Source organism: Doryrhamphus excisus, linkage group LG22 (genome assembly GCF_037039965.1).
Source record: "Doryrhamphus excisus strain RoL-2023G ecotype Guam linkage group LG22, RoL_Dexc_Guam_v1.1, whole genome shotgun sequence".
Taxonomy (NCBI): Eukaryota; Metazoa; Chordata; class Actinopteri; order Syngnathiformes; family Syngnathidae; genus Doryrhamphus; species Doryrhamphus excisus.
In genome coordinates this window covers 4,673,146-4,696,724 of record NC_136378.1, presented here as the reverse complement: position 1 = coordinate 4,696,724, position 23,579 = coordinate 4,673,146, and the positions used below count along the sequence as shown (strand labels likewise).

The following is a 23,579-nucleotide window of genomic DNA, read 5'->3' as shown; positions in this document are numbered from 1 at the left end:
TAATTCTACTATATTGGGTAATATGAGTATAAGGGTGACTATAGGGGTGTTATTTAATGTATAGAGGGCTCTAGTAATGTTAAAAAATGTATTCAGAAGGTTGTAGACAGGTTTTGTATGCTCAATGAAACTATAAAAAATATTCAATTTGTAAAACATTTGTAGAAATTTTTAGAATAGGAATTCTGGACAAAGTTATTACTATTATAGTTCATCATAATGGGAAACAAGCTCAATAAATGTATTAAAAAACGCCTTAAAACTAAAGAAAATAAAAACAAACACTAAAGAAAACAATACAATTGTTTGAGTGAAATCAAGTAATTTTCCAAGAGAACTGAAAAATGTAGATGTCCTCACTCTCATATGGACCTGATATTTATACAATGAATACAAGGATCGGTATTTGGATCGACCCGCCCAACCCGGAAGTCATGACTTTGCTGACTCTTCCTTGTTGTTGTTCCAGTATATGAACACTAGGTGGTGCTATGTGAATGCTTAATGCTATTAAATCATGACGCTCGTCCTCTGTCCGTCATACTAAATTGCTGTAATACTAATTACATAGCTTTATTTCTCAATTTAATGGTGCCTGGGGAAACACAGCATCAAAGCTTTGATATAACGTGATTAAACATACAATACCCATATATTTCATATTATAACGTCATCAGCCCAGGGTGTACCCCTCCTCTGATCCAAAGTCAGGTGGGATAAGATCCAGCTTACCCGTGTGACCCGACTGAGGACGAGCAGTATTGAAAATGGACTGATGGATTATAAACGTTTCTAACAGTGTCTAAACGTGGCAAAATAGAGCAGACTATTTGTCGGGTTGTCTAAAAACTATGTAAAGTTTTATATTTTATTCGTGTTTATTAATAAATATAATTGGCTGTCGTGTCTAACAATGCTTAAATATCATAGTAATTATATAGCTTAAGAACTACTTGCGCTATATATGATCATTGTCATGAACATCCGCCATGAGACCGAAGTCCATATTTCCCATAGTTCCTGAAGGGCCCATGCGCTATCAAACCTGAGCAGCGGAAAACAGCTGAGAGAAAGGGTAGAGAAGACAAAATGGCCGAGTGAACGGGTTGCGCTGTGGACCAACGGTTGCGACCCTTGAAGATAGTCCAGTAGATGTTTGGGACCGAAATGTTTGGATAGAAAAACATTCTCGCCGGGAACGTTATTATATTGTGGCGTTTCAGCCATAAGCTTTTGAGGTCGTTTTTTTTCAACGACGATCCTCGCGATAGCGTTAGCATTTAGCTAACGTTAGCTATTACTGGCTGGTCGTACAAGGCCGCAAGATCTTTCGATATAGATCCACTTGTATGTCGTTACTACCGCGTCATACAGTGTTTCTTCAAGGATTTCGTATTTCAACGAAGATCTTTTGCGGATGGTAGCATTAAAAAAGGCCAACAGACTGACATTTGTTTTCCAATTGGCGCATTACGTTAGCATAGTTTTGAAGTAGCTAACGCCAAGTGACTCAGGGCTACATTTATGTTTCACCAGTTTAGTTTACCCACAAAACTGAATTTCCTGAAGTGAATCGTGTGGCTGTTGTCATTTGGTGGATATTATGGCGAGCAGCAGCGGCTCGAAAGCCGAATTCATTGTCGGTGGGAAGTACAAGCTTGTCCGGAAAATTGGATCGGGGTCTTTCGGCGACATCTATCTGGCCATCAACGTCACAAATGGAGAGGTAATACGCTTTTCTAAATGTGTATACTAATTTGTCTACGTAAAATAGAACGTCAGTTCATTACACGTATTTAATTACACTATTAAACATACAATATTGTCAGGTTCCTTCCCCAATCCACAGTGGCTTTCCTTTGTATTACACATGATTATCCATAGTCCCATGTGTTCAACTAACGAATTAACTTGTTTTAGTTAATCTGTAATATTGTAGACAATGACATCGAATTTATTTCACACATGCTAAGAACAAATCTGACTGTCACCTGTTCCGTGTGTTATGTTTAGGAGGTAGCAGTCAAATTGGAGTCGCAGAAAGCCAGGCATCCACAGTTGTTATACGAAAGTAAACTGTATAAAATACTACAAGGTGGCGTTGGCATTCCACATATACGGTAAGGGCATTCTTGGTTCCATGTTTTGTTTCTGTAAACTAATGTTTTATTGTTGTGTAATCGCTCTTCTCCTAGCCAACTCCGTTAACAACGTTCTGCCTGTTATCGCTTGTAATTACTATACATTTATTCCACAACATCAAGTCGCAGTTGTATTAGTGATCATGTCAGTAAGATTATTTTGTTGTTTTTTTGTATAAATAGCAGCTGTTGCAGGCGAGGAAAGCTTTGCTATGTGTTGGAAATGGCCGCTCCTCTTTTGTTGTTCTCAACATGTCTTCCTCTGCTCGGAATAGAAAATGGCGGCGGAGCCCAGCAGGGAAAACAAGAACTTGAGCCTGTCGTTAAGTGTCGAACTGCGTCAGAAAGATCAGAATTACATTCAACTGCGCTGCTTTTTGATGTTATTAGACGGACCGTGTGGTGCAAACATTGGGTTTTCACACTGGTGCTCCAGGTGTTCGTTTTAGGATCATTTCATGTGGATAGAACATGTTGCTTGCGTGTGTTGGATAATAATTAATGGTACTCTGAGTAAAGTACACTGTACTGTGCAGAAACTTCTCAAACACATTTCTGTAATATATTAACATTTTCCTTAATAAATGTCTTAAACGTTTGAATTGATAATTGTGCCCCAGTTATGCAAAATAGCTGAAGGAATTTCTGATGTAGAGACTAATGCATAGTTTAGCAAATAATATTTATTTATTTCGCCTAAGTTGAACCAAAAGATATGAGGCACTCTGACAACCCTCAAAGATGTCGTGATAATCGGTCACTAGATGTCAGTAATGTTAAGACTCCACGGGGCGCTTCCTTTTTATCCATGTTGCAAGACAAAATTCCCCACTTCTTACATCTTTGTGCGTTGCCTGTATGGCTAATGTCTTTCATAAATTTTGCTTCTGTCAGGTTTGGGCAAAATAAAATAAAAAATTGTGTGACGTGCACCCAATGTGTAATTAGTGTGGCCAACGCATGTCCAGATATTTCGTACATCCTACATACATGTCGAGATATTACTCATTAATGATCACCACAACTATGTTCTCTGCGAACAAAAAAAATGCAGCAATTTGGCAAATGCCAAATATTGCACAGCCAAAAAAAAAAATCATACATCCGGTTGTGACCTAGGCTTTACTGTAATGTTCAGTGACACACAAGCACCAGACTTTGCCAGAACAATAGACTTTTATTGCAGGTTTGAATGATCTCACAACAAGACGCAGTAATAACTAACATAAGCTACTGTTGCAGCCGTAAGCCAAATTAAAGCCGAAATCTGGACCCCACAGGCACTTCCTGTCTCCTAGCACCAGAATACCTTTACAGTTGTCCCTCGTTTATCGTCGTTAATTGGTTTAGGACCCAACCATAAACAGAATGTTGTTGCAGTTGGAGCATAGAAAACCCATTCAACTTCCTAATAGAGTTTTTACCATTATTAGAGCCCTGGAGACATGGCGCATTTTCCGTGTGTTACTATTACTATACAACAGGTATCAACTTACTCAGTAAAAGGCACAAATCCCACAAAAAAGTAAGTTGGTTTGTACTGCCAACAAGGTGTCCCTTATTTATTTCTTTGAAATTTGGCATCCCTACCATTTTATTATTGAATATTTGTCAATGCTGACTCCTCTTCCACACTTCAGCTCAGTAGTTGACAGTAATGTGCAAATTAGGTAATTTGCCAAGTGACATTAACTCCTAAAGAGGAACAAAGGGGACAAACGTTAAAGAGGGGGGGGGGGGGCAATGTGTGTGTGAACAGAGGGCGGTATTGGAGGTAATAGTATTCATCACTAATACAGTGGGGAAACAAAGGAAATGTGAGTATTTACTTTGCAAGTTGATTTTGGTGTGCTCCTCTAAATTGTCTGCTTGCGCCACTAAAATTGGAAGTTAGGGGCCACTGTGCTTCTATAAAGTCAGTCTGTAGCCCTGAGAACACCCATATAATCACATTTACTGTACAATATAGTTTATTATAATCACAGCAAATAAGACATACATTAACCTGGCGTTACACTAGGGCTAGGAGATGGATTGATTTTAAAATATTGATATTTTGATTAAAAAAAACAAGCATATCGTTCATATCTATATAGACTGGATGGCGTCGCCCGAGTGCAAGCTAGTTACAGCAGCTCTGTATCCTCTTCTGTGATTTTAGTGTTTAATAGTGCTTTATTTATTACTTTTGTATTGTTGGTGCCATGCTGACCCCTTAAGCAAGTGTGTAGTGATAGATGGTCATCTTGTTACGTTCATAGCTTGACTCATGGTACATTGTTTACACTCGGGAGCAGCTGTTAGCTTTAAGCACCCCTTCGCTACATGGAGATGCGGGAGAGTATTGAATACAGTAAAGTCTTGTTATATCGATATCGGTTAAAACGAATTACTACTTATTACGATACTATTTTCATTTCCCGGCAAATTTCTAGTCTTTTATGATATAATTAGCTCCGTTAGTACGATACACGGTTATTATGATAATCCGGTTACTAGGATGCCCTTTTCATCGCCCGCCAGCCAATTTGGTCTGCTTATATCGATACAAAAGCAGCTTAAATCAATCTTTGCTTAAGGATTTCAATACCAAAAAAGAACACGGCGAACGGCTGCTTCCAGTCAACTTTATTTTTCACACTTCCACAACCAGAGTGCAGCACACACAGCGGAAAACACCCGTCCCTCGCGCCTACCCCTCCGGGTGGCAACACCTTCCCTATCGATAGTTCCGGGGTGAATTATGTCCCGGTAACCGGTAATCACTACAGCGTAAGTTTATTTTTATTTACTGTAGTACAAAATTTATTGCAGTACAAAAGCATGCTAGATACGCAATCCATGAACTCAAGGAGAAAATTACATGCCATATCAAAGATCCGCCCACTTTTAATGCAGTTCGGCGCAGGATCGGATATATGGATAGTCCGGTTATATCGGTGTTTTTTCCGACTCCCGAGAATATCGATATAACGAGACTTTACTGTAATAGGAGTAAATAAGTAGGCATGTCACGAGACAAGACGATGCACAAGATGAGATTTTAACATACATTTTTTAAATTTAATTTGAATAAAATTACAATGACAAAATTAGTGGTTTTGCTTTTATTGCTGAATCACAATGCAGGCATGTTATTTTTTTTAAATCAAACAAACCACTGTTTTTTTATACATAATACAGTTCACTGTTTTTCTCTTTGTCTATTTACGTCAGGGCTGTCCTTTGAGTTTCCTAATTTAAAATTGCATTAAAAACATTATACATATGCTTATAGACAAATCTTTGTTTTTTCTAGCTTCTAGCTTTCTAGTTGCATTATACCCTCTTGCTCTATTTTTCCCATTTTGCTGGGTTTTAAATATATCCGCCATGTCACTAAACTGTCAACACAGATCTCTTCCATGTATGAAGTGTGCTATGAAACAGAACTGGTGATCGCGGGCGCTTGAAAGTTGGTGCGGCTCGGTGAACAGCTGCTTGGGCTGTTGGAAAGTTGATCAAATGTAGCATTACTACAGCTTCAGCGCTGACATCAACAAGTAGCAAGCAGTTGTTCAACACCAATGTAAAAAAAAAAATATATATATATATATATATATATATATATATATTGTTCGTATTACTTTTTTGGTGTTGAAGCTAAGTCTAGCCTGAGCCTGTCCAACCTGCTGGTCTTGCTGCCCCTCCTCCACTCGTACCACCTCCCTCACATTTAAAACATCCTCCAGTTTAGCTTTTGTCACCTCACATTTTTGTGACTTTTTTCAACTCTCTTCTTGCAGCTACACTAACAGATACTATCATAGCTGTGCCAAAGTAGGTATATTCGTAAAATGTTGCAAAAGGATTCGTAAATCGCTCGAAATGTATTCTTTCCTCAAAGCTACTGTTTTAAAAGTTATTTTATACGGGATGCAATAAAATTCTACTATTAGATCTTAATAGCGCCACTATTAGAAAGTGGGGTTCATTTGTAGTTAGGAAGCACTTTGGATGTATGACCAATCACAGTGGAATGAGCGTGCCCAGAGGCGGCCAGTGGGTGGGACACATTAAAACAGACCATTTTGGCAGGAAGGTTGTGGAGGTACTATTCAAACATGACACCTGTATTTAATGACAAATGAACACACTGAGTGAGATGTACTTTGTAAATAAAGTGCAATTTAAATGTTGGCAGTGCTAACGTTGCCATTAAATAGACAGATTTGATATGTTCTCAGTTCATCTTCTGCTAATTGTTGCAAAAGGTAAAATAAGTTAATGAATAACTGAAGACTCTGCTTTTGTTTGCCAATTCTACGATTCCGGATGCAATTCTGTTAACACGTAAATTAAGGGCTAGAATATAACACTTTGAAACCTTGATACTTTTCATGCCTACACCAATCACAGTTTCTCCAGAGGTTAAAGAAAATTAGGACGACTTAAGAGCTGTTTTTGAATTTGTATGTTACTAGACCTGCAACGATAATCAATAAAGCAATTAACCGTCTGATAAATAACAAACTTGCAGACTCACTATATCGACATGTGCATGCTTGTTGGTTTTCCATCTCTCTCTCTCTCTCTACCAAACAGGCTGGATGACAACAGGGTATACTCTGCACATTAGTCAACACCTGGACGCGTCGTTTCTATAGTAGAATGAACAGGGCGAGTGAACCTCCTGTCAGTCATTCAGTCTCTTTGTGCCAGTGTGGAGAGGCTAGGCGCGAGAGAATGCACTACTAGTTGTGTGTGTGTGCTGTGTGTCACGCTACCTCTCTGGTGGCAGCTAGCTAGTTTTCTGCCTAGCCTCTGGTCTTCATACTCCAAATGCGACTATTCTTCCACAGTGACATTTTGTATTTAAAGTTCAGAGCTGGCTATCGTGTTCATGGAGTATGTTCTAACTTATGTCACTGAACAACCTTGCTGTTATCATTAAGAATTATCTTGTCTTCAAAGGCTAGTTGTGTGCCTAAATAGTTTAACATAAACACGTTGTGTTAATGTCGCTGATGTTGAGCAGTTCCCCAAAGAATATTTGTTTCAACGCTTCATATTTTTGTAACTGTTCAATGCAGACATGTCTGCATTTAATGACAAATGGAGATCTGCTTCAATCTAAATGTTGCCAGTCACATAAAACACAAATAGCTCACCTCTCCTTTTTCTTCAAAGTTGCTTTAATCGTGCTGCAAGTTGGATACACTGCTCATAAACCTCCATGAGCCCTGCCCATGTAGTACTTTGCTGTGGCCTGGTGGTTGGGTACCCCTGTTTTAAATCGGTTTGAACTCGCCATATGATCATGATTCAGATTTTACGTGTGATGACAGGCGGGTGGTTTGTGGTCTACAGTAAATATTGAAGAAGTAATAAATAATTGTGCACAACGGTCATTACATGATACAGTGTGATTTAATTTCAAGGTTACTATGATGCCATCAAATAGGCGTTCCACAATCTATGGACAAAAACAGGCTGGTGAGAGGAGACAGTTGCCATTGTGGGGCCACTGTGCTTATAGTAAAAAAAAAAATGTAATTAACGGACTAAAGAGTCTTTGTCCCACTAGCTTTAGCTTCCAAATGATGCCTATTTTACAGTGTGGTGGTTTCTTAAATAGTGAATGAGGTTTGTTGTGTTGAATGTTTTGTTTGCCGCCCCACCGTGACTTTATTTTAGCCTTACATAAACTACAAACTGATGCTTTGCATTTCTTTTTTACTACTATGCAATACTGCCAGACAGTGCAGCAGATGCACCATTGCAGAGGTAGCTTATTAGGTGAGTGGATAATTTAGATTTCATACATAAGAACTGTGTAAGAACTATTTACTTAACCAGGTAAAATAATTCTTGGTAATCTGTAATGGTGGACTTTCCTGAAAATGTTGTCGAGAGTAATGACTGAGTGGTATATTTTTACACTGATGCCTAATGAACAGCTGAACAGTACATCAGACCTTCTATGGTTAAGTAGGCAAAATACAAAACAAGACTATTAAAACAAGAGATGGTGTTGTGGGGTTTACTAAAGTCAGTGAAGTGGCTTTGGTGTGTCTTGGTCAGCGAGAAAGCCATCCTCACGGAGAAGGGTGATATTTTGAGGGTCATATTGGTTCAATTTAACAGATCAGAAATGATGCAAATCTGTTTCAACCGAACAAAGGGAATCTTAAAGATGAGTTTGGGGTAGTTGGAAACACTCAGAAGTCTTTCAAAGCCCCAAATGAGAGGTTTGTGGAAAAGTGGAAAAGTCACAACCATTATGATGTTGCCTAATGTAAACTGGTGTGAAATGAGCAACTGGGTGTTAAACATGAATTTTGCTAATTGGCAAAATGTTGACCTTGTTTGCTAAAAAGCAAAAACTCACTCGCATTACTTCTCTTTTTAGGTGGTATGGCCAAGAGAAAGATTACAACGTCCTAGTCATGGACCTGCTTGGCCCCAGCCTTGAGGACCTGTTCAACTTCTGCTCACGTCGTTTCACCATGAAGACAGTCCTTATGTTGGCAGACCAGGTAGCCCACACACATCCCATTTCTATGCAGTCTTCTGAGGTGATGATTTTGCTAGAGGTAGGGATGGAAGATATAGCCTAAAATCCGTATTGTGACATATCTGATATATTCTTTATAATAGAATTTCCAAACGTTATCCAGGTGAGGACAAGCCTTTGGCTGCTGACATAGGCAATAACGTATTGCATCGTTTATTTGGACATGTTGTAGTATTCTCTATTTAGACTCATTAAAAATGTACTTGCTAATTTCTTGTTCAAAGCTGTTTGGATCTTCTTTGCTGTAACGCAATTCCAGCCAGTCTTGTTAATGTGTATTAAGGACTTTTGTTTTTGCTACTTTACATTCAAAAAAAGCTTGGCTATTCCTCGTCCTCTCAGTATGGGTGTAACAATGCGCTTTAGTACCAAATCGATTCATGGTTGCTGATACGTTTCAAGAACATAATTGGTTCATGATATGATCCAAAACGATTCAGTAACCTTTTTGTTAAAAATTCAATCCGAGTGACTGAAATCAATACCTGCATATTGGACAGTGCATAGTGAAATTTCAAAGATTCCTGTAGTTTTTGTGAGTCGGGTATAAATTAATTTTGGAGATAAACAAGCATACACAATCATTAATGGCACATGCATTCAGCTTTTATTTGAATGAAGTGTGACCAACACTTCAGGATGAATTAACAGGTTAACCTCATTTTCAATATTCAATTCATTCTCAATATGTATGATGAATAGTTATTTTTCCTAAAGCTCTTTTCCTGACCTTGCATTTCAGATGATCAGCAGAATTGAGTATGTACACACAAAGAACTTCATCCACAGAGATATCAAACCAGACAACTTTCTCATGGGCATCGGCCGTCACTGTAACAAGGTAAGACGCGCAAAAACGTGTTTCAAAGAGTTGATTGTGTTTCAACTGTAGTCATTTTAAACTTCCAGTCCAAATGTAAATATTTTTTTAAATTGCGGCTTGTGACTCGAGCCACCAAAATGGATAAGTACACATTAGCCCCTTTTCCACCAACCTTGACGAGTCGCCCGTCCACTTCTCATAGCTTCTCTTCTTTTGCTCTGTTTTCCAAATGATCAATTTGTAAAAAAAAAAAAAGAAAAAAGAAAAATAGGTTTGCAACTGCATGCTAGGTGGTTGGCTGAAGTAAACAGTACGAACGTATTCCGACAATCGCCATTCTTGTGCACACAACCCGGCGTGAAGTTTCCTGGCTTCTGAAAAGACCCCTCTGGTAATAGGTACTTTTTCAGGGACAGTTTGGTGTCCTGGGAAAGTGATAATTTTCCCCATAATATTTGTCTGAGTAAAGTTGGTGGAAAAGTGCTGTTTTTTTTTTTTTTTTTTTTTTCAAAATCCCAGGTAAGTTTCTGAATAGTTTCTATGGTGAAAAAGGGGCTTATGTTTTCAATGGGTTGGCTGGTCATATCAAGGCCAAAAGTGTGAAGAGTGAGGTCAGGCTTTCTATACTGTATTTTGTCGTTACCTGCTTGGCCCTTGTGGTTCAACCAGTAGAAATGTGTGTGTCTAAAATGTCATTCTCCTCGATATTCAAATTGCATTGTTTTTATTGACACAATAACAGCCCCAACCTGCCAGTGGGGGGAAATAAACAACTAACAATGCGTTTTTACATAGTCACATGACTCATATTGTGTACATTCACAGCTGTTCCCGGTGGCCATCAAGACTCTTGTGAAATTAGACGTTTCTTTTCCCGACCTGTTTATTCCAGTTAGCGTCCCTAAATTTTGTCACAAGTTTTACATGAAGTTTGGAAGGAGTACATATATCTGCACATCGACAAACGCTATTGCTGTAAGGCAAAGGAAGAGTGACATTTTGCTGCAGCAGTGGTTTCTTTGATGGGGCTTTGCAGGCCACCAATTGTTGCTTTTGATTGAGTTCTTATTGAATGCTATTGCATTTGTCAAGATTTTTGTATACTGATATTGCAGTCTTGAATATCAGCTGATACTGATATTAATCAGATATCTGCATGAATCGTACATTTTATGACTAATTTTGAAATATTTGAAAACAGCAGGTTACTTTTTAAGCATCTGAGGTATGCTTTTATCCATAATGTAGTGGCAGCAAGGCATAATATAGAGAGTTTCGAGGTTCTCAATTAAGCGTTTATACTTGACTTTACCCACCACAAGCAAGGGCTGATCATCTTTTCAGTTATAGTTAATGACTTCTTGTCATCTCATGGGAATTTTTCCATGTAATGCTGTTTCAAGTGTGCTATGAGTTGGATCGCATTAAAGTTTCCCGGTTATGTGCAACCAACTTGTTCATAAGTTTTGTACTCGGTTGTAACTGCATTTTTTGACTAGCACGTTGGCGCACACTGTTCTTGTGAACACGTGGGCTCTATTCGGCTGCTGCTTTTTAGTCTTTTTTTTATTGTAAATTTTATTATAAATATGAAATGGGCTCAGTATATGACCGTTGATGGGAAAAGTGTCATGACAGACTATGCAAATTAGACTATGACGCCACACCCTCTGAATATTTTTTTTTTTGCACTTATATAATCTTACATTTCATTGTTTTAGAAAAGGTTTTATATTTATATTTGTACTTGAAATTTGTGCAGATACCCTGATTGATCGATTATGGCAGTTGGCTTTTACGCATGCATGTCTCTATGGAGGACTAATGATGCCACTCTAACATTAAATTTGCAGACAAGGAGTGTGTTAACAGACAAGGAGACAAAATTCATTTTACAGAAGCTGAATTAAGTCAAATATTTGAATGACCTATTCAAATCTAATTTGCAGAACAATCTAGGAGAAGCCCGTTTTAATACATGACGTGACTGATGTGTCCATATAAGTGTAGACTGTCAAAGGAACATTGAGACATGTGTGCATTTACTCATACATGTTACAATGCTCACCTTTTTAAAATAATATATCCTAAGTGTTGTTATAATCCAGAGCCCTTTGTGCTTTCTTATCATGGGTCCTGGAGGAGGGTCCCAACACCCCCAAAGTGTGTTAAGTGAAACATGATAATGAGATTAATGCAAGAGATAAACATTCGCAATTAAACTTGGAATCCCATTATCCCTGACACTTGTCACTCAGCTTGATACATGAATGGCAGGCCATGGAGCCACTCACTGTTGCCTGTGTGCCACTCATGATAAAGAGTTAATACCACTCCAGTGAAGTGTACATTCACTGTGACTGCTCAGATCAGGCTGCACTCCCCTAGGCTTTTCGTACTATGCTGGATTTGGGCACGATTCCACGTTGTCGTCCTGCCTTGAGCAGGCCATCCCTCACACTGAGCAGTCGAGCTTTGACCCATTTACTTGCCCCATCTAGGCCTGTTACAATAAAAAAAATATATATATATTGCACATGAATTAGTAATCTAAAGGGATTTTGAACAAACAATAAAGAATATATGATCCCAATGAAAATCAAATGGGACTCTTAGTTAAACTTTATTTTTTTTGTCCTTGTCACTAATATTTTATGTCGAAATGACAATGCATAAACAGGCTGAAATTGACATTGTTTTGTATGCAGCAGGCACGAAAAAAGTATTCAATCTTGTTTCCTCTGTTTATTCAATATGTTTGGAGTATATTTTCACATGGCTATGGCATCAAATCCCTGTAGTTTGTGTGTCATGACCCTCAAAATAACTGGACGGTCGCTGGTACACTTGTGAATACTCTGATTCACTGGTACTCCTTTCAGGAAAATCACCATTTTGCATTCCCCACTCAGTTGCAGCACTCTGTGTGGACACTCTCTAGCGCCAACAAACACACATGCATCACCCTCTTCACCACACAGGCTTAGATGACAAGTGTGTTCACTCTGCATCTGTCTGTGTGCGTTGGTGCTACAGTGGAGAGAGTACCCTCCACTCACATTCTGCCTCATTGTCCCAGTACTACTAGTGAGTGGATACATAGAGTGCTAGCAGCAAGTTAGCCCAGTGAAAAAGCATACGCTAACATGAATAAAGGCACAAAAGGGATGGTTTCACAGGGGAAGGCCACAGCCCCAGTGTGAATATTTTGCTTTTAAACAGAATTAACGTGAGCGCATGAACACAGATGAACCAATCTGTCGCATTTGTTTGAAAGTAGTGACGAGGACGAACTTGTATGCACACCACAACCGTCCTGTCCAATTTTCCCAACTGGGAAAAAAATACAGAGTACGTCTAAACATGAATTGAGGACCACCTACATTAGAGTACTGTGGAGAAATCTGTGCCCTGTTAAAGAATCTCCAGATAATTGCATTATGGCTTTGTGACATACAGTCACCTCCTTTTTTAAAAAAAAATGTCAAAAATGATGTTTCCTACACTTGTAGAAAGAAAAATTGCTCAGAACATTTCAACCTGTTTCAGTCGGGAGGTCCGCTGAGTAAATACTTCCCCACACGAACGTTCCTTCTCATGATGACAGCGTTGGATTCATCTTATGTATCCACCGCAGCGTGCAGCCATCAACTTGGCTTTATAATTTGTACCAGTATAAGTCATTTTCATATCATTTGTAGAATTATACCGGTGTATTTAAAAAAATAAATGAATAAAATACCGCCAAACCCTACTTGTTAGAGATTTCCTACTGGATTGTCGGGATTTATAAGTTTCACACATGGATTGAATTGTTCCCTGGTGGATGTTGGTCTGCCTCTATCAGGTAGGGGTACTAAAATCCACCTGGAACTCACTGTGGTGTCATTGTGCTTTCCCAAACTGCACCCTGTTTGGCAGAACCTATTTAGCAACCTCTTTAATGTGGTCAAATCAACATAGTATGAAAACAGCACCACATGCTGGCATCCATCCTTTTGTAGTTTTATACCGGGAAATCTCATTCATAATGATTTTTTTGTAATATCGCACCAAAGGTGAAATTTTTCACACTAAGTAGTTAACAATTTATAAATAAGTGGCAAAGCAAAATGATACATCATACATGATTTTCGTAAAGTGGTGTCTGTATGATGACAGCAACCTGTGTGGCTGTAGAAAAATTTTTGCCAGATAACTTTGTTACATTCAGGCCTTGGGTGAAAAGGTGAACACAAGTTAATATCTAATCATAAATCCATACTGGATTTGCTCTGGCTATTTTAACTGCTGGTAGACAGGATTTGGACGTTTCATTTTGTTTCTGGGGATTTTTCTCTTTTCATGCAATATTGATCTTTTCATGGTCGTTTTGTCAGAAGATCACTCATTAATTCTTCTTGACTGATGGCCGTATTTATCATACAACGCAAAAATGCCCAAATAAGGAATTTGTGATTGTAGGTCCAATCTTAAATGTACAAAAGGCGCTTGTTGTACAAAAGTAATTAGTATTAAACTACGTGGGTGCAACACGAAGTGCCTGTTGTACTCATGTTAACTGTGACTAAAGGTGGATAGAGGCTGTGATTTTTGACCCCTGCCCCTCTACTGTCTGCCCCTAGTGTTTAGACTCATCAGTGGGGAAGAGGAAAAGAAGCTTGGCGGTTAGCTCTTCTCAGGACCCATCTTTCTCAGGATTAAACCAGGTGTGACCTTTACCGCAACACCAGCTGCCTCACAACAGCAGTTGTCGCTTTGCAATTATAATTAACTATACAGGCTTGTGAATCAGACCATTAGCGCTCATCTTGCACTTACTATACCAAACCACCCAGTGTGCACTTCATTCCATTGGAGAGGACGGTATAAATGTTCATTACGAGCTCTCAACTTGTAAAAATCTGAAGGCTGCACTCTTACCTACCCTAAAGGAAGTCCCTTGTACGATTTTTGGCGTGCGAGTAAATTAATTCCACCTACTCTATTTTTTATAAAACAATGTCAAACCTGGTGCCATAGTTTAAGCCCATAAGACAACAGTTTTCACTGCAATGTAAGGAAACAACCTTTTTGGAATGATTAATGTTAAAGTTTGGTCAATGTATTATCTTGTGACAATATTACTATTGGATGATAGCTGATGTAATGAGAAAGCAAATAAATGACTAAAATTGAGTGACTCATTATACGCAATTATCTTGAGGTTCACAGTGACCAAATGAAATACAGGTTGAAACATTGTACGTTTAACATTGTAAGTTGTCAAAAGGTCGGGGCTGGCTGATAACCACAATTTACTAATAATTGTGCCCTTTGACAGAGGATTATCCACCTTTTTAGATTTGTATTCCACCCAAACTTAAAATGATTTCATTGTGATCACAAATCTCCCACTGTAGTGTTGTGGTGAATAATTGACTACTGACGGACAACTGTCCAGTGACTGCATTAGCAGTGCAATTACAGAAGAAAGGTAACGACCCAATGCAAATAATGTTGTCTGCAGATGTGGTTGAGATCTCATGTGCCTTCCACTTACTAACGCAAACAGTTTGCAACATTCTCTATACATTATATTTATCTTCTCATCTGATATTTAAATCCACACCATCATGTGGGATGTGGGGATGTACAGTGAGGAGAGGAAAGTGGCAAACACACACACACACCACACAGCTTTACAGGACAACTTTGACTGAAACAGTATTGTATCATCCTGTATGTCAGTAAGATCATCAGAGGTGTCTTAGCACCATTGTAAATCAGATGTCATTATAGTCAGTACAAAGGGTTTTGCACTGCATGTGGCTGCTTCTGCTTCTACTACCATAACACGTATTGTTTCATTTCACTTCTAGATTTGTCATGTTTTTTTTTGCATTGTTTACGGATGGTGGCACTGTGGCTTGCAAAGCACTAAATTCTGCTCAGCATATGAAACGGCACAGTGGTAAAAAAAAAAAAAAGCACAGAAATATGCAGATGTGCAGATACGCTTGGGGAAGGTGCAGTTTGTACTATTTGACTCAAACCTGAATAGTAGTACTAAGACCTTAGCAATTAATTATTCAATTTTTTTTTTTGTTAAAAATAGCACAGTTAACGGAGTACAATACTTTTAATATCTTATACAAATCTGTCCTTAAAGAGGACTTTATTTACAAAGTACACCTCCATTTACAAAGTACATTTCCACTCAATGTGCCCATTTGTCATTAAATACAGGCATCATGTCTGAATTGAAGAGTTATAAAAATACGAGGATTTGAAGCAAATATTTTTTCGGACAACTTCTCAAAATCAGTGGAGAAAGCAAGAGCATAGAGCAATGTTCTTAAGTGACATTTTAAAGTCACTTGTTTAAAGTCACTTCCTTGTGGGGCGAAAACAATCTGCGAATGACCCGCATTGTTTGTTTTAAAGACAAAATGTCACCACGGTTTAAAAAAAGCTAGCTAGCTCGCTGATGCCAGAGCAACAAAATAAATGAGAGCCATCATGAATATACCTGTTACTGCACAGTCACAGCATGTATATAAAACATTGTTGTTTTTTTTTTAGAGTGCTATATAGTCAAAATAGGCATATTCTAAGACGCTAAGAATACATGTATTCCTAGCTCCCTCATGCTAACTTTTTCTGCTGTCTATTCATACTCGTTCATATGTTTGTTTGTTTCCCAGGTGCTGCATCATTATGCCTCATCACTACGCCAGAAAATTAGTTTGTGTTAGCTGCTACAATCTAATGTTTGGTTTATATAAAGGTCGGTTATGTAAATAGAACATTGCTGGTGTTTTTTTTTAGGGCTTTATGGTTGAAATTGGTGTGTCTTGTTATGTGCATTGTTCGCTCCCACGTGGTAGCTGCTTTTTTCTCTTTAGAACGCACAGAAAAGGGAAAGATGTGTGTTCATGTTTCACATAAGGGTGATTTTCCTTTAATATACACTATCGTTTGTGTGGTAGTCCTATTTCAGTTCAAATGTGACTTTGTTAGTACGACATTTAAAATTGTGTTTCATTGTTCAGCTTATTTTTAAGTGTTTGAAAGCTGAGGTGACTGTTGGGAATTGAAATGATGTACTCTCAGAATGCAGTCGTTGGGACATTCGCCACGGTATTCTATCATTTAAATTGTATTTATATTGTTCCATGTCACACATGGGTAGATAATGATATGGGTAGTTGAAGATACTGTACCAGTTTTGCTTTGACACAATCAGAATTGTGAAGATGTCATTTTACATGAGTGGTCGATGTGGTCATTTTGCTTAAGGTTGTTGCTGACTAAGTTTGAAAATAACAATCTTTTGCATTTTGTGCTGCAAAAGCTATAGTACAGTTTAATAAAGCTGTGTGTTAGCAGCTTGTAGTTGGGATAAGAACAGACATGACAGTTTTTATCCACTTATTTGTCTTGCGATGTTATCAGCATTACTTCCAAATATGCAGCATGGCTGAACCACATGCATATGCTATAACCTCTCAGATACTAGTAAGTGATTAATAGTGATATACTGTTGCAGTGCAACATACTGTGAGTGCCTAGTGGACAGAATTGCACCCGAGTCCTTTGGTCAGAGGCCCCAATCTATCTGCATAGGAGAGTACACTCCTTATTGGAATTTTAATAGAAAAAACTTCATCATATTGTGGACACATTTTTGCATGCTTATTTCTAATCCCTCTGGTGGAAGTACAAACAATAACAAAATATTTTCTCTCTCTCTTTCTCTCTCTCTGTACAGTTGTTCCTTATTGACTTTGGATTGGCGAAGAAGTACAGAGATAACCGAACACGACAGCACATCCCCTACAGAGAAGACAAGAACTTGACTGGCACAGCACGTTATGCCTCCATCAATGCACACCTCGGCATTGAACAGAGGTCTGTTGATATGCCAACACAAGTTTTTCACTTGGAATTTTTTATTGTCCATTTAGGTGAACTATGAAATGTTTGTCTTAAGCGTTGTCTTAGCGTTCTATGCATTAGTCATTTTATGACTATATGCTGAGTTATGTTGTTTGTAAGCTAAATTTCAATTATTTGTTGTTTCCAGTCGCCGTGATGACATGGAGTCATTAGGCTATGTGCTGATGTACTTCAACAGAACCAGTCTACCATGGCAAGGACTGAAGGTATGAGTAGTAACTGATGTTTGATGTTCTCTTGGTATAGTTTTAAGGACCTGGATTCATTGCTTAACTGTTCACAAGTTTTGGGTGCTGACTTCTTACTTCTGCCATATTGGCGCTCACATGCTGTTTATGGGACAAGACATGCTGTTGTGACACTGAATATTGTGTTTGCCAGGCTGCAACAAAGAAACAGAAGTATGAGAAAATCTCAGAGAAGAAGATGTCCACACCTGTGGAGATCCTCTGTAAGGTAAGATCACGCATCACACATCATGCGTCTTGAGTGATGTGCAGTCAGGGGAAGCTCATAACATCAAAATATTAATTGATGTTTATTATTAGTTTTTTTCTGTGTGATTGCAATTGTTAATGTTAAGTCATGGCTGAATTTGCAATTTTAAATTAAATGAAAATTAAATGCAATATATTTTAATACACTGCTGAATGAATGAACTTGACTGCTAAGAAAGAAGATTATAATGCCAATAATAACAAAAAGATTAGAGATTTACAACAAAGTAACAAAGCTTTTCATGAAGAAAGATAGGGTAAGAAGAACTCCACATCCTAAAAATAGTAAGGCCGCATATTTTTTTTCATCTTATTAAAAAAACAACTCCTGACTAAGAAGGTACCTCCACCAGCCATGAACCTCAGTGCACATCACTGAATGTCTGAACATTATTTCCCTCCACATCAGGACAGCTCACTGTATTATTACATTCCTCCAGGGTTTTCCAGCAGAATTTTCCATGTATTTGAACTATTGCCGTGGCCTGCGCTTTGAGGAGGCTCCAGATTACATGTATCTGCGCCAACTCTTCCGCATCCTCTTCAGGTAAGTGCCACTTGGAAAATAATACTTTTTCAGTATGACTCAAAAGGTAACCCCGCCAAAGAATATCAGCAAATGTAGCTGTTATAATCCTATTGTGGTAACAAATTTGCTATTGCCGATAAACTATATTATTTGCATTTTTAGACAATTTTTTTCATTAATGCAATGATAATATATGGCATAATGTTAGTAAATCATATCAAAAGCAATAAACTTTATTTTTTTAAGACTATTTAACACTGTAATTGGCATGTCAAGAGCTCTTAAATCAAATAAATTACAGATCATAAAATAAACCAAAAAGACAAAACCACCTGTATGCTATCATAGTAAAGGCATTGGTTCTCTTTTGTTTTTTTTTTACCCTACCTTCCTTAAAATTTCAAAATGCTGTGTTTTAGGACTCTGAACCACCAATATGACTATACATTCGACTGGACCATGCTGAAACAGAAAGCAGCACAGCAGGGGGCCTCCTCCGGGGGCCAGGGCCAACAGGCACAAACCCCCACAGGCAAGCAAACTGACAAACCCAAGCCTAACATGAAAGGTTAGTAGCAAACAGCCAAGCGACGTTTTTTATAGACACCAATTGCTCCGTCTCAGCATTGTAAATAGACATACAGCTATTGCTATGATATAACCCCCACCCCATCTCCCCTTTTAAACTCTAAAAGAACCAAATGAAAACCAAAAATGACAGAAAAATTAGAGCAGAATCACCATCACAAAAGAGCGAAAAGTCAAAGGAATGAGATAGTGACACAATTGGTCAGTCTTGCTATAGCAAAGACGTCCTTGGGGAATTTGTCTACTAACTTTGTTGCACTGAGATCATGTTCCTTTGTTGGGGCTGGACAATGGGCTCTCTTTCTCTGCTCCTGTTGACTAACTCATTCTGATGACTTAACTCTTGACTGTTTGCCATTATCTGTATTCTTTTTCAACTTTTGTTTTCCCATTGAACTTTGTCAACATTATGAACCCTTCCAACATGATGGTGTCTCATTAGCAATCACAGAGGGATACTGGTCGACGTAAGTTGCTTTGTGAGTTAGAAATAAGTACATATAAGTTGTCCGAAGGGCCATCAGGTGTCTTTCGTGCATTTTGCCCTAAATGTCAAGTTTGTCAATTTCGCACTCGCCGACTCCTACGGATGTTCTGCAGCACACATACACCCCACTAGAAAAACAATGTACTGCAGTGACTGTGGCACGCTGTTCCTACACGTGTCACATCCATTATGCAATATGACGTATAAATGTCAGATATGTTTGTCTAAAATGGATAGTGAAAAAATGTGTGTCCATTTGAGGCCATTGGTAATTTTGCTTCCTCTAATGTGCACCGTTATCAGTTTAAACACATGATCACCAGACCTGTCAACAGGTATGCTCTTTTCATACATTGCACCCATTTGGACCCTTTTATATGCTTGTACATTAGACTTCATAAGATGTCTTCAGGGTGGGCAGGTCTGTATCACAAACAGAAACATATATCATTGAGGCCTTGAGTCTCCAAAGCAACAAGCTACGATGGGCACATTTCACCCATTGTTTTACCAGTTGTTTATGTGGTCAGGGGAAAAAAAGCCCACAGCCAAGTGGGTTGCACTTGCACACTGTGTATTATGCTACAAGCACAGGAAATACATACAGGAAAATGACTAATGGGTTCATTAATGGTGCAGTGTTGGTGTGACATGGCATATATTGGCAGAAGAAGCAGGAGCTCACAGAAATCAAAGCGGTTAATGATGACCTAATACAGACTTGCAACAAATGGCGATGAGTGGACGCCATGGGTGCGGGATGGAGTCACGTCAGCTGTAAGTTATGCTAAGCATCTAGCAACACAACAATCTACTGCTTGCTGTGTGAGGGTAATGTCAATTCAATATGCTTTATTTTTTTGCACCTGCTCGCTACATGCATCTTTATCCGGGAATCGACCCATTTATGTGCCAATATCTTCCCATAAACGTCAGTCACATCGGTGTATTGTTCCATGCAAAAAGAAGAAATGAGAATGTTTTGATAAAGCAGCCAATCGTTAAACTGAAATATGCAGCTAATCATAAGGTTAAGGTTAACTGCAAAGTTTTCCTAATGGGCATAAGGTCATTATCACACATGAGGGATGCCCCCCCTGCAGCATCTCCACACAGCCAGCTGCCATTTGACACCCCTAAACAACCTGAAGCCCCATTGTTCCTTTGAAGGAAAAAGCATCCCCATATCATGATGGCGACCCCCTGCCCTGTGCTGCGTGGAAAGCATCTCAGGTGGGATTTGCTTATCATTGGGAGCCGTCAGGACCGTAAATTTTCCCCATCAGAGCATAAAACGTTCCTCCACCTTTCAATGTCCCATTTGGTGCTGCAATTTTTTGGGTTACAGGAGAGCAGACCTTTGAAGACTTTTGTTGTTCAAACCCACAAGTACCAACCTCCTATTTCGAAGGATCATCCCGTTTCTTGGTGGACAGCCGACAATATGATCCTCCAGCTCAGGGTGGTGACCTTTTTTTTTTGGGTCTACCACTTTTTTTGGTTTGGTAGCCCTAGGATCTTTGAAGTTTCAAATGACAGACCTGTCCAGGCATCCTTTCGTCTTATGTAGTTTTGGTGTGTAACATGGCCCTGTTTAAAGCCGCAGCGATACAATATTGTAGTAATCGGGTATTCTGCTGAAATGTTCAAATTAATTTTTGATTTAATTTGCTTGGGTACAGAATAATTATAAAAACTAGAAAATTCCTGCAGAAATTTTGATGGGCTTGCCACCTGTACTGTGAACCTCGGGCCCGGTGCGCCAACAGCTACCGTGCTAGCACCTAGCAAGACAGCCTCAAGTACCGAAAAGGTTGATGCAGTCCCATAGTGTCCCCACATCATGCCATGTGTCTATTTGCCTTTAGAAATGAGTAAATTAGCTAAAATGCTAACAGTCATCATGCTAGCACCTAGCAAGAGGGCCTCAAGTTTAGAAAGTGCCAAGGTTGTCCTATAACCTTCCTACATCATGCCATGTGTGTATTTGCCTTTAGACATGAGTAAATTAGCTTAAATGCTAACATGCTAGCAATTAGCATTTAGCCACAATGAGAGTTGAGAAGTTTATCTCAAAAATGAGCCGTTAATCACGTTTCTACGTGGCCGTATGGCTGAGCTACAAGGGCTGTGAAAAGTCTATAAATTCTCGTTTTCCCTGGAAATGTGGCTGTTCTAAAAATAGAACAGGTGTATCTAATCTAGTGGCCCATTTTTGGTGAATAGCGTCGCCATGGTTACACAAAACGTTCCAAAAAATAAATACCACTGTAGTCCTGAGCGTCAACGTAACATGTGTGGGGGTCCTTCTTGCGGTTTTGGCCGCATTACGCGCACAAAAATGGGAAGATTAAGATATAATAATAGCTAAACATCACAAGGAATAACAATATGGGCTTGCTCAGTAATGCAAGCCCATAATAAGCTCAGCTGATTGCGACATAATGGCGCCTTGTAGATGCATATATCCATCCAATTTGAGACTGGTTTACTTTTACTGGCAAAGGATAGAATTATAGTTAATTGATTAAAGTGATTAAATATTTTCCAGCCCACCAAAATAAAAATCCACGTGGACGGTGCCTCGGCTTACATTTTTCCCTTCCAAGGTTGATGTCCGCCTCTGCCCTTTAACGGCCTACTCTCAGGCCTTTTGGACAGAAAACGATTCTGAAAAGTAGCATACATTATTCCATATTCGATATCCTCCTGCTACTTTGGAATTGTGTGAATCGAGTGATGTCACTCGGTGTGCGTCATGCCGCCACCTTCATCCTCGGCGTTGTGAGAATTGTGCTAATGTTCCTTGTCTGTGTGTGTGCTCGTAGGTTTCTGAGTAGTCTCTTCAGAGCAGAGCTGCAGAAGTGTTGGCGACCAGGAACAACAAGGCTCTTTCCTAGACATGCAACAAAGAGAAAGTTTGTGTCCCCCTTCTATCTTATCTGTGTAATGGAAATATATAGATAACACAGCAGACACGTGTGTAAATCTATATATTTGTAAGTGTATATAATAAAACTCTCCACTCTGAAAGAAAGGAAGAATGGAATAGAAGGACCTTTGACTGTGGAGGCTGTAACCCTGACCTGACATACCTTCTCATCTATCCCTCTGTCTGTCCTCCTTTTCATTGTTGGCTTTTTTGTAAGGTTTTGTTCAAAACTGAATTTAAAAAAAAATAGTCAGCCTTGACCCTTTCTTTTTCTCTGTGTGAATATCTCCAAGAATCTCTTCCCTCCACTTATTTCACTCCGCTTTACCGAGCAAATGTTTCAACATGTAAAACCTAAAAACTCCCTTTTTTTTGTTTCTGAAGAGCTGATTGAGAAACCCCTGGTTATTTACGGAACGGTGAACTTATTGAATCATGTTTTGTTTTGTTTTTTTTTTCCCTATGGTGGTTAGGAGTTTGCCTGCTGACATTATACACAGCTGATGGCAACAGTCTGTAGTAGATTGATACTCTGGCTCTCTCCCTTTCTTTAGAGCTTTGACTTATTATTAAATCTGTTGTAAAACCCATGGTCTTCTTCAGAAATACAAATAAAAACATTACACAACTGAATTGTTTGAACATGCCCTACAATGTCGCGGTTTTTGCCAAAGGCATTTCAGAACTACACAGAAGAATTATTTTGGTTGATTTCCTGTTTTTTTTTATAAATCACATCAACTTTATTTGTAGAGCACTTTTCCTGCAAAGAAATGCAACACAGTGCTTTACAGAATTAAAACAATTTCCACAATTAAAAGGAAAAAACAGAAACAAAAGAAAGCCCCTCCTTCCCACCCTCCATACTAGACCCCCCACACACACACAGTAGGGAGACATGGCATGGCACTGAGGAACAAGGAGATGCCACCTTTGGGGCCGTCCACACTGGGAGGAGCTGCAGGTCGTGCCATCAGAGGCCCAGCACCCGGGCCCCCCGACTCCGAGAGAACCCCGGTCGAAGGGACCCAAGGATGGCAGACCCGACACAGCCCCCAGTGTGGAGGACCCCCCCTGAGGAAACA

At 39.0% G+C, this 23,579-nt stretch overlaps 1 protein-coding gene across 4 annotated transcripts; it reads left to right on the top strand.

Moving 5' to 3' along the window:
* Positions 1-1,022: 1,022 nt before the first annotated feature.
* csnk1a1 (casein kinase 1, alpha 1) lies at positions 1,023-23,127 on the top strand. Of its 4 annotated transcripts, none has more exons than XM_058063917.2 (11): positions 1,024-1,726; positions 2,014-2,120; positions 8,533-8,659; positions 9,440-9,538; positions 14,146-14,229; positions 17,274-17,413; positions 17,589-17,667; positions 17,843-17,917; positions 18,399-18,505; positions 18,907-19,019; positions 22,391-23,127. In XM_058063917.2, the coding sequence occupies exons 1-11, from the start codon at positions 1,604-1,606 to the stop codon at positions 22,396-22,398; spliced, it is 1,062 nt and encodes a 353-aa protein (XP_057919900.1). In that variant the 5' UTR covers positions 1,024-1,603; the 3' UTR covers positions 22,399-23,127. The 4 variants fall into 4 exon arrangements, with proteins under 4 accessions (XP_057919899.1, XP_057919900.1, XP_057919898.1 ...); XM_058063915.2 differs by having other exon boundaries at positions 1,025-1,726; positions 18,907-19,055; XM_058063916.2 differs by lacking the exon at positions 22,391-23,127 and having other exon boundaries at positions 1,023-1,726; positions 18,907-19,060.
* Positions 23,128-23,579: the final 452 nt, after the last annotated feature.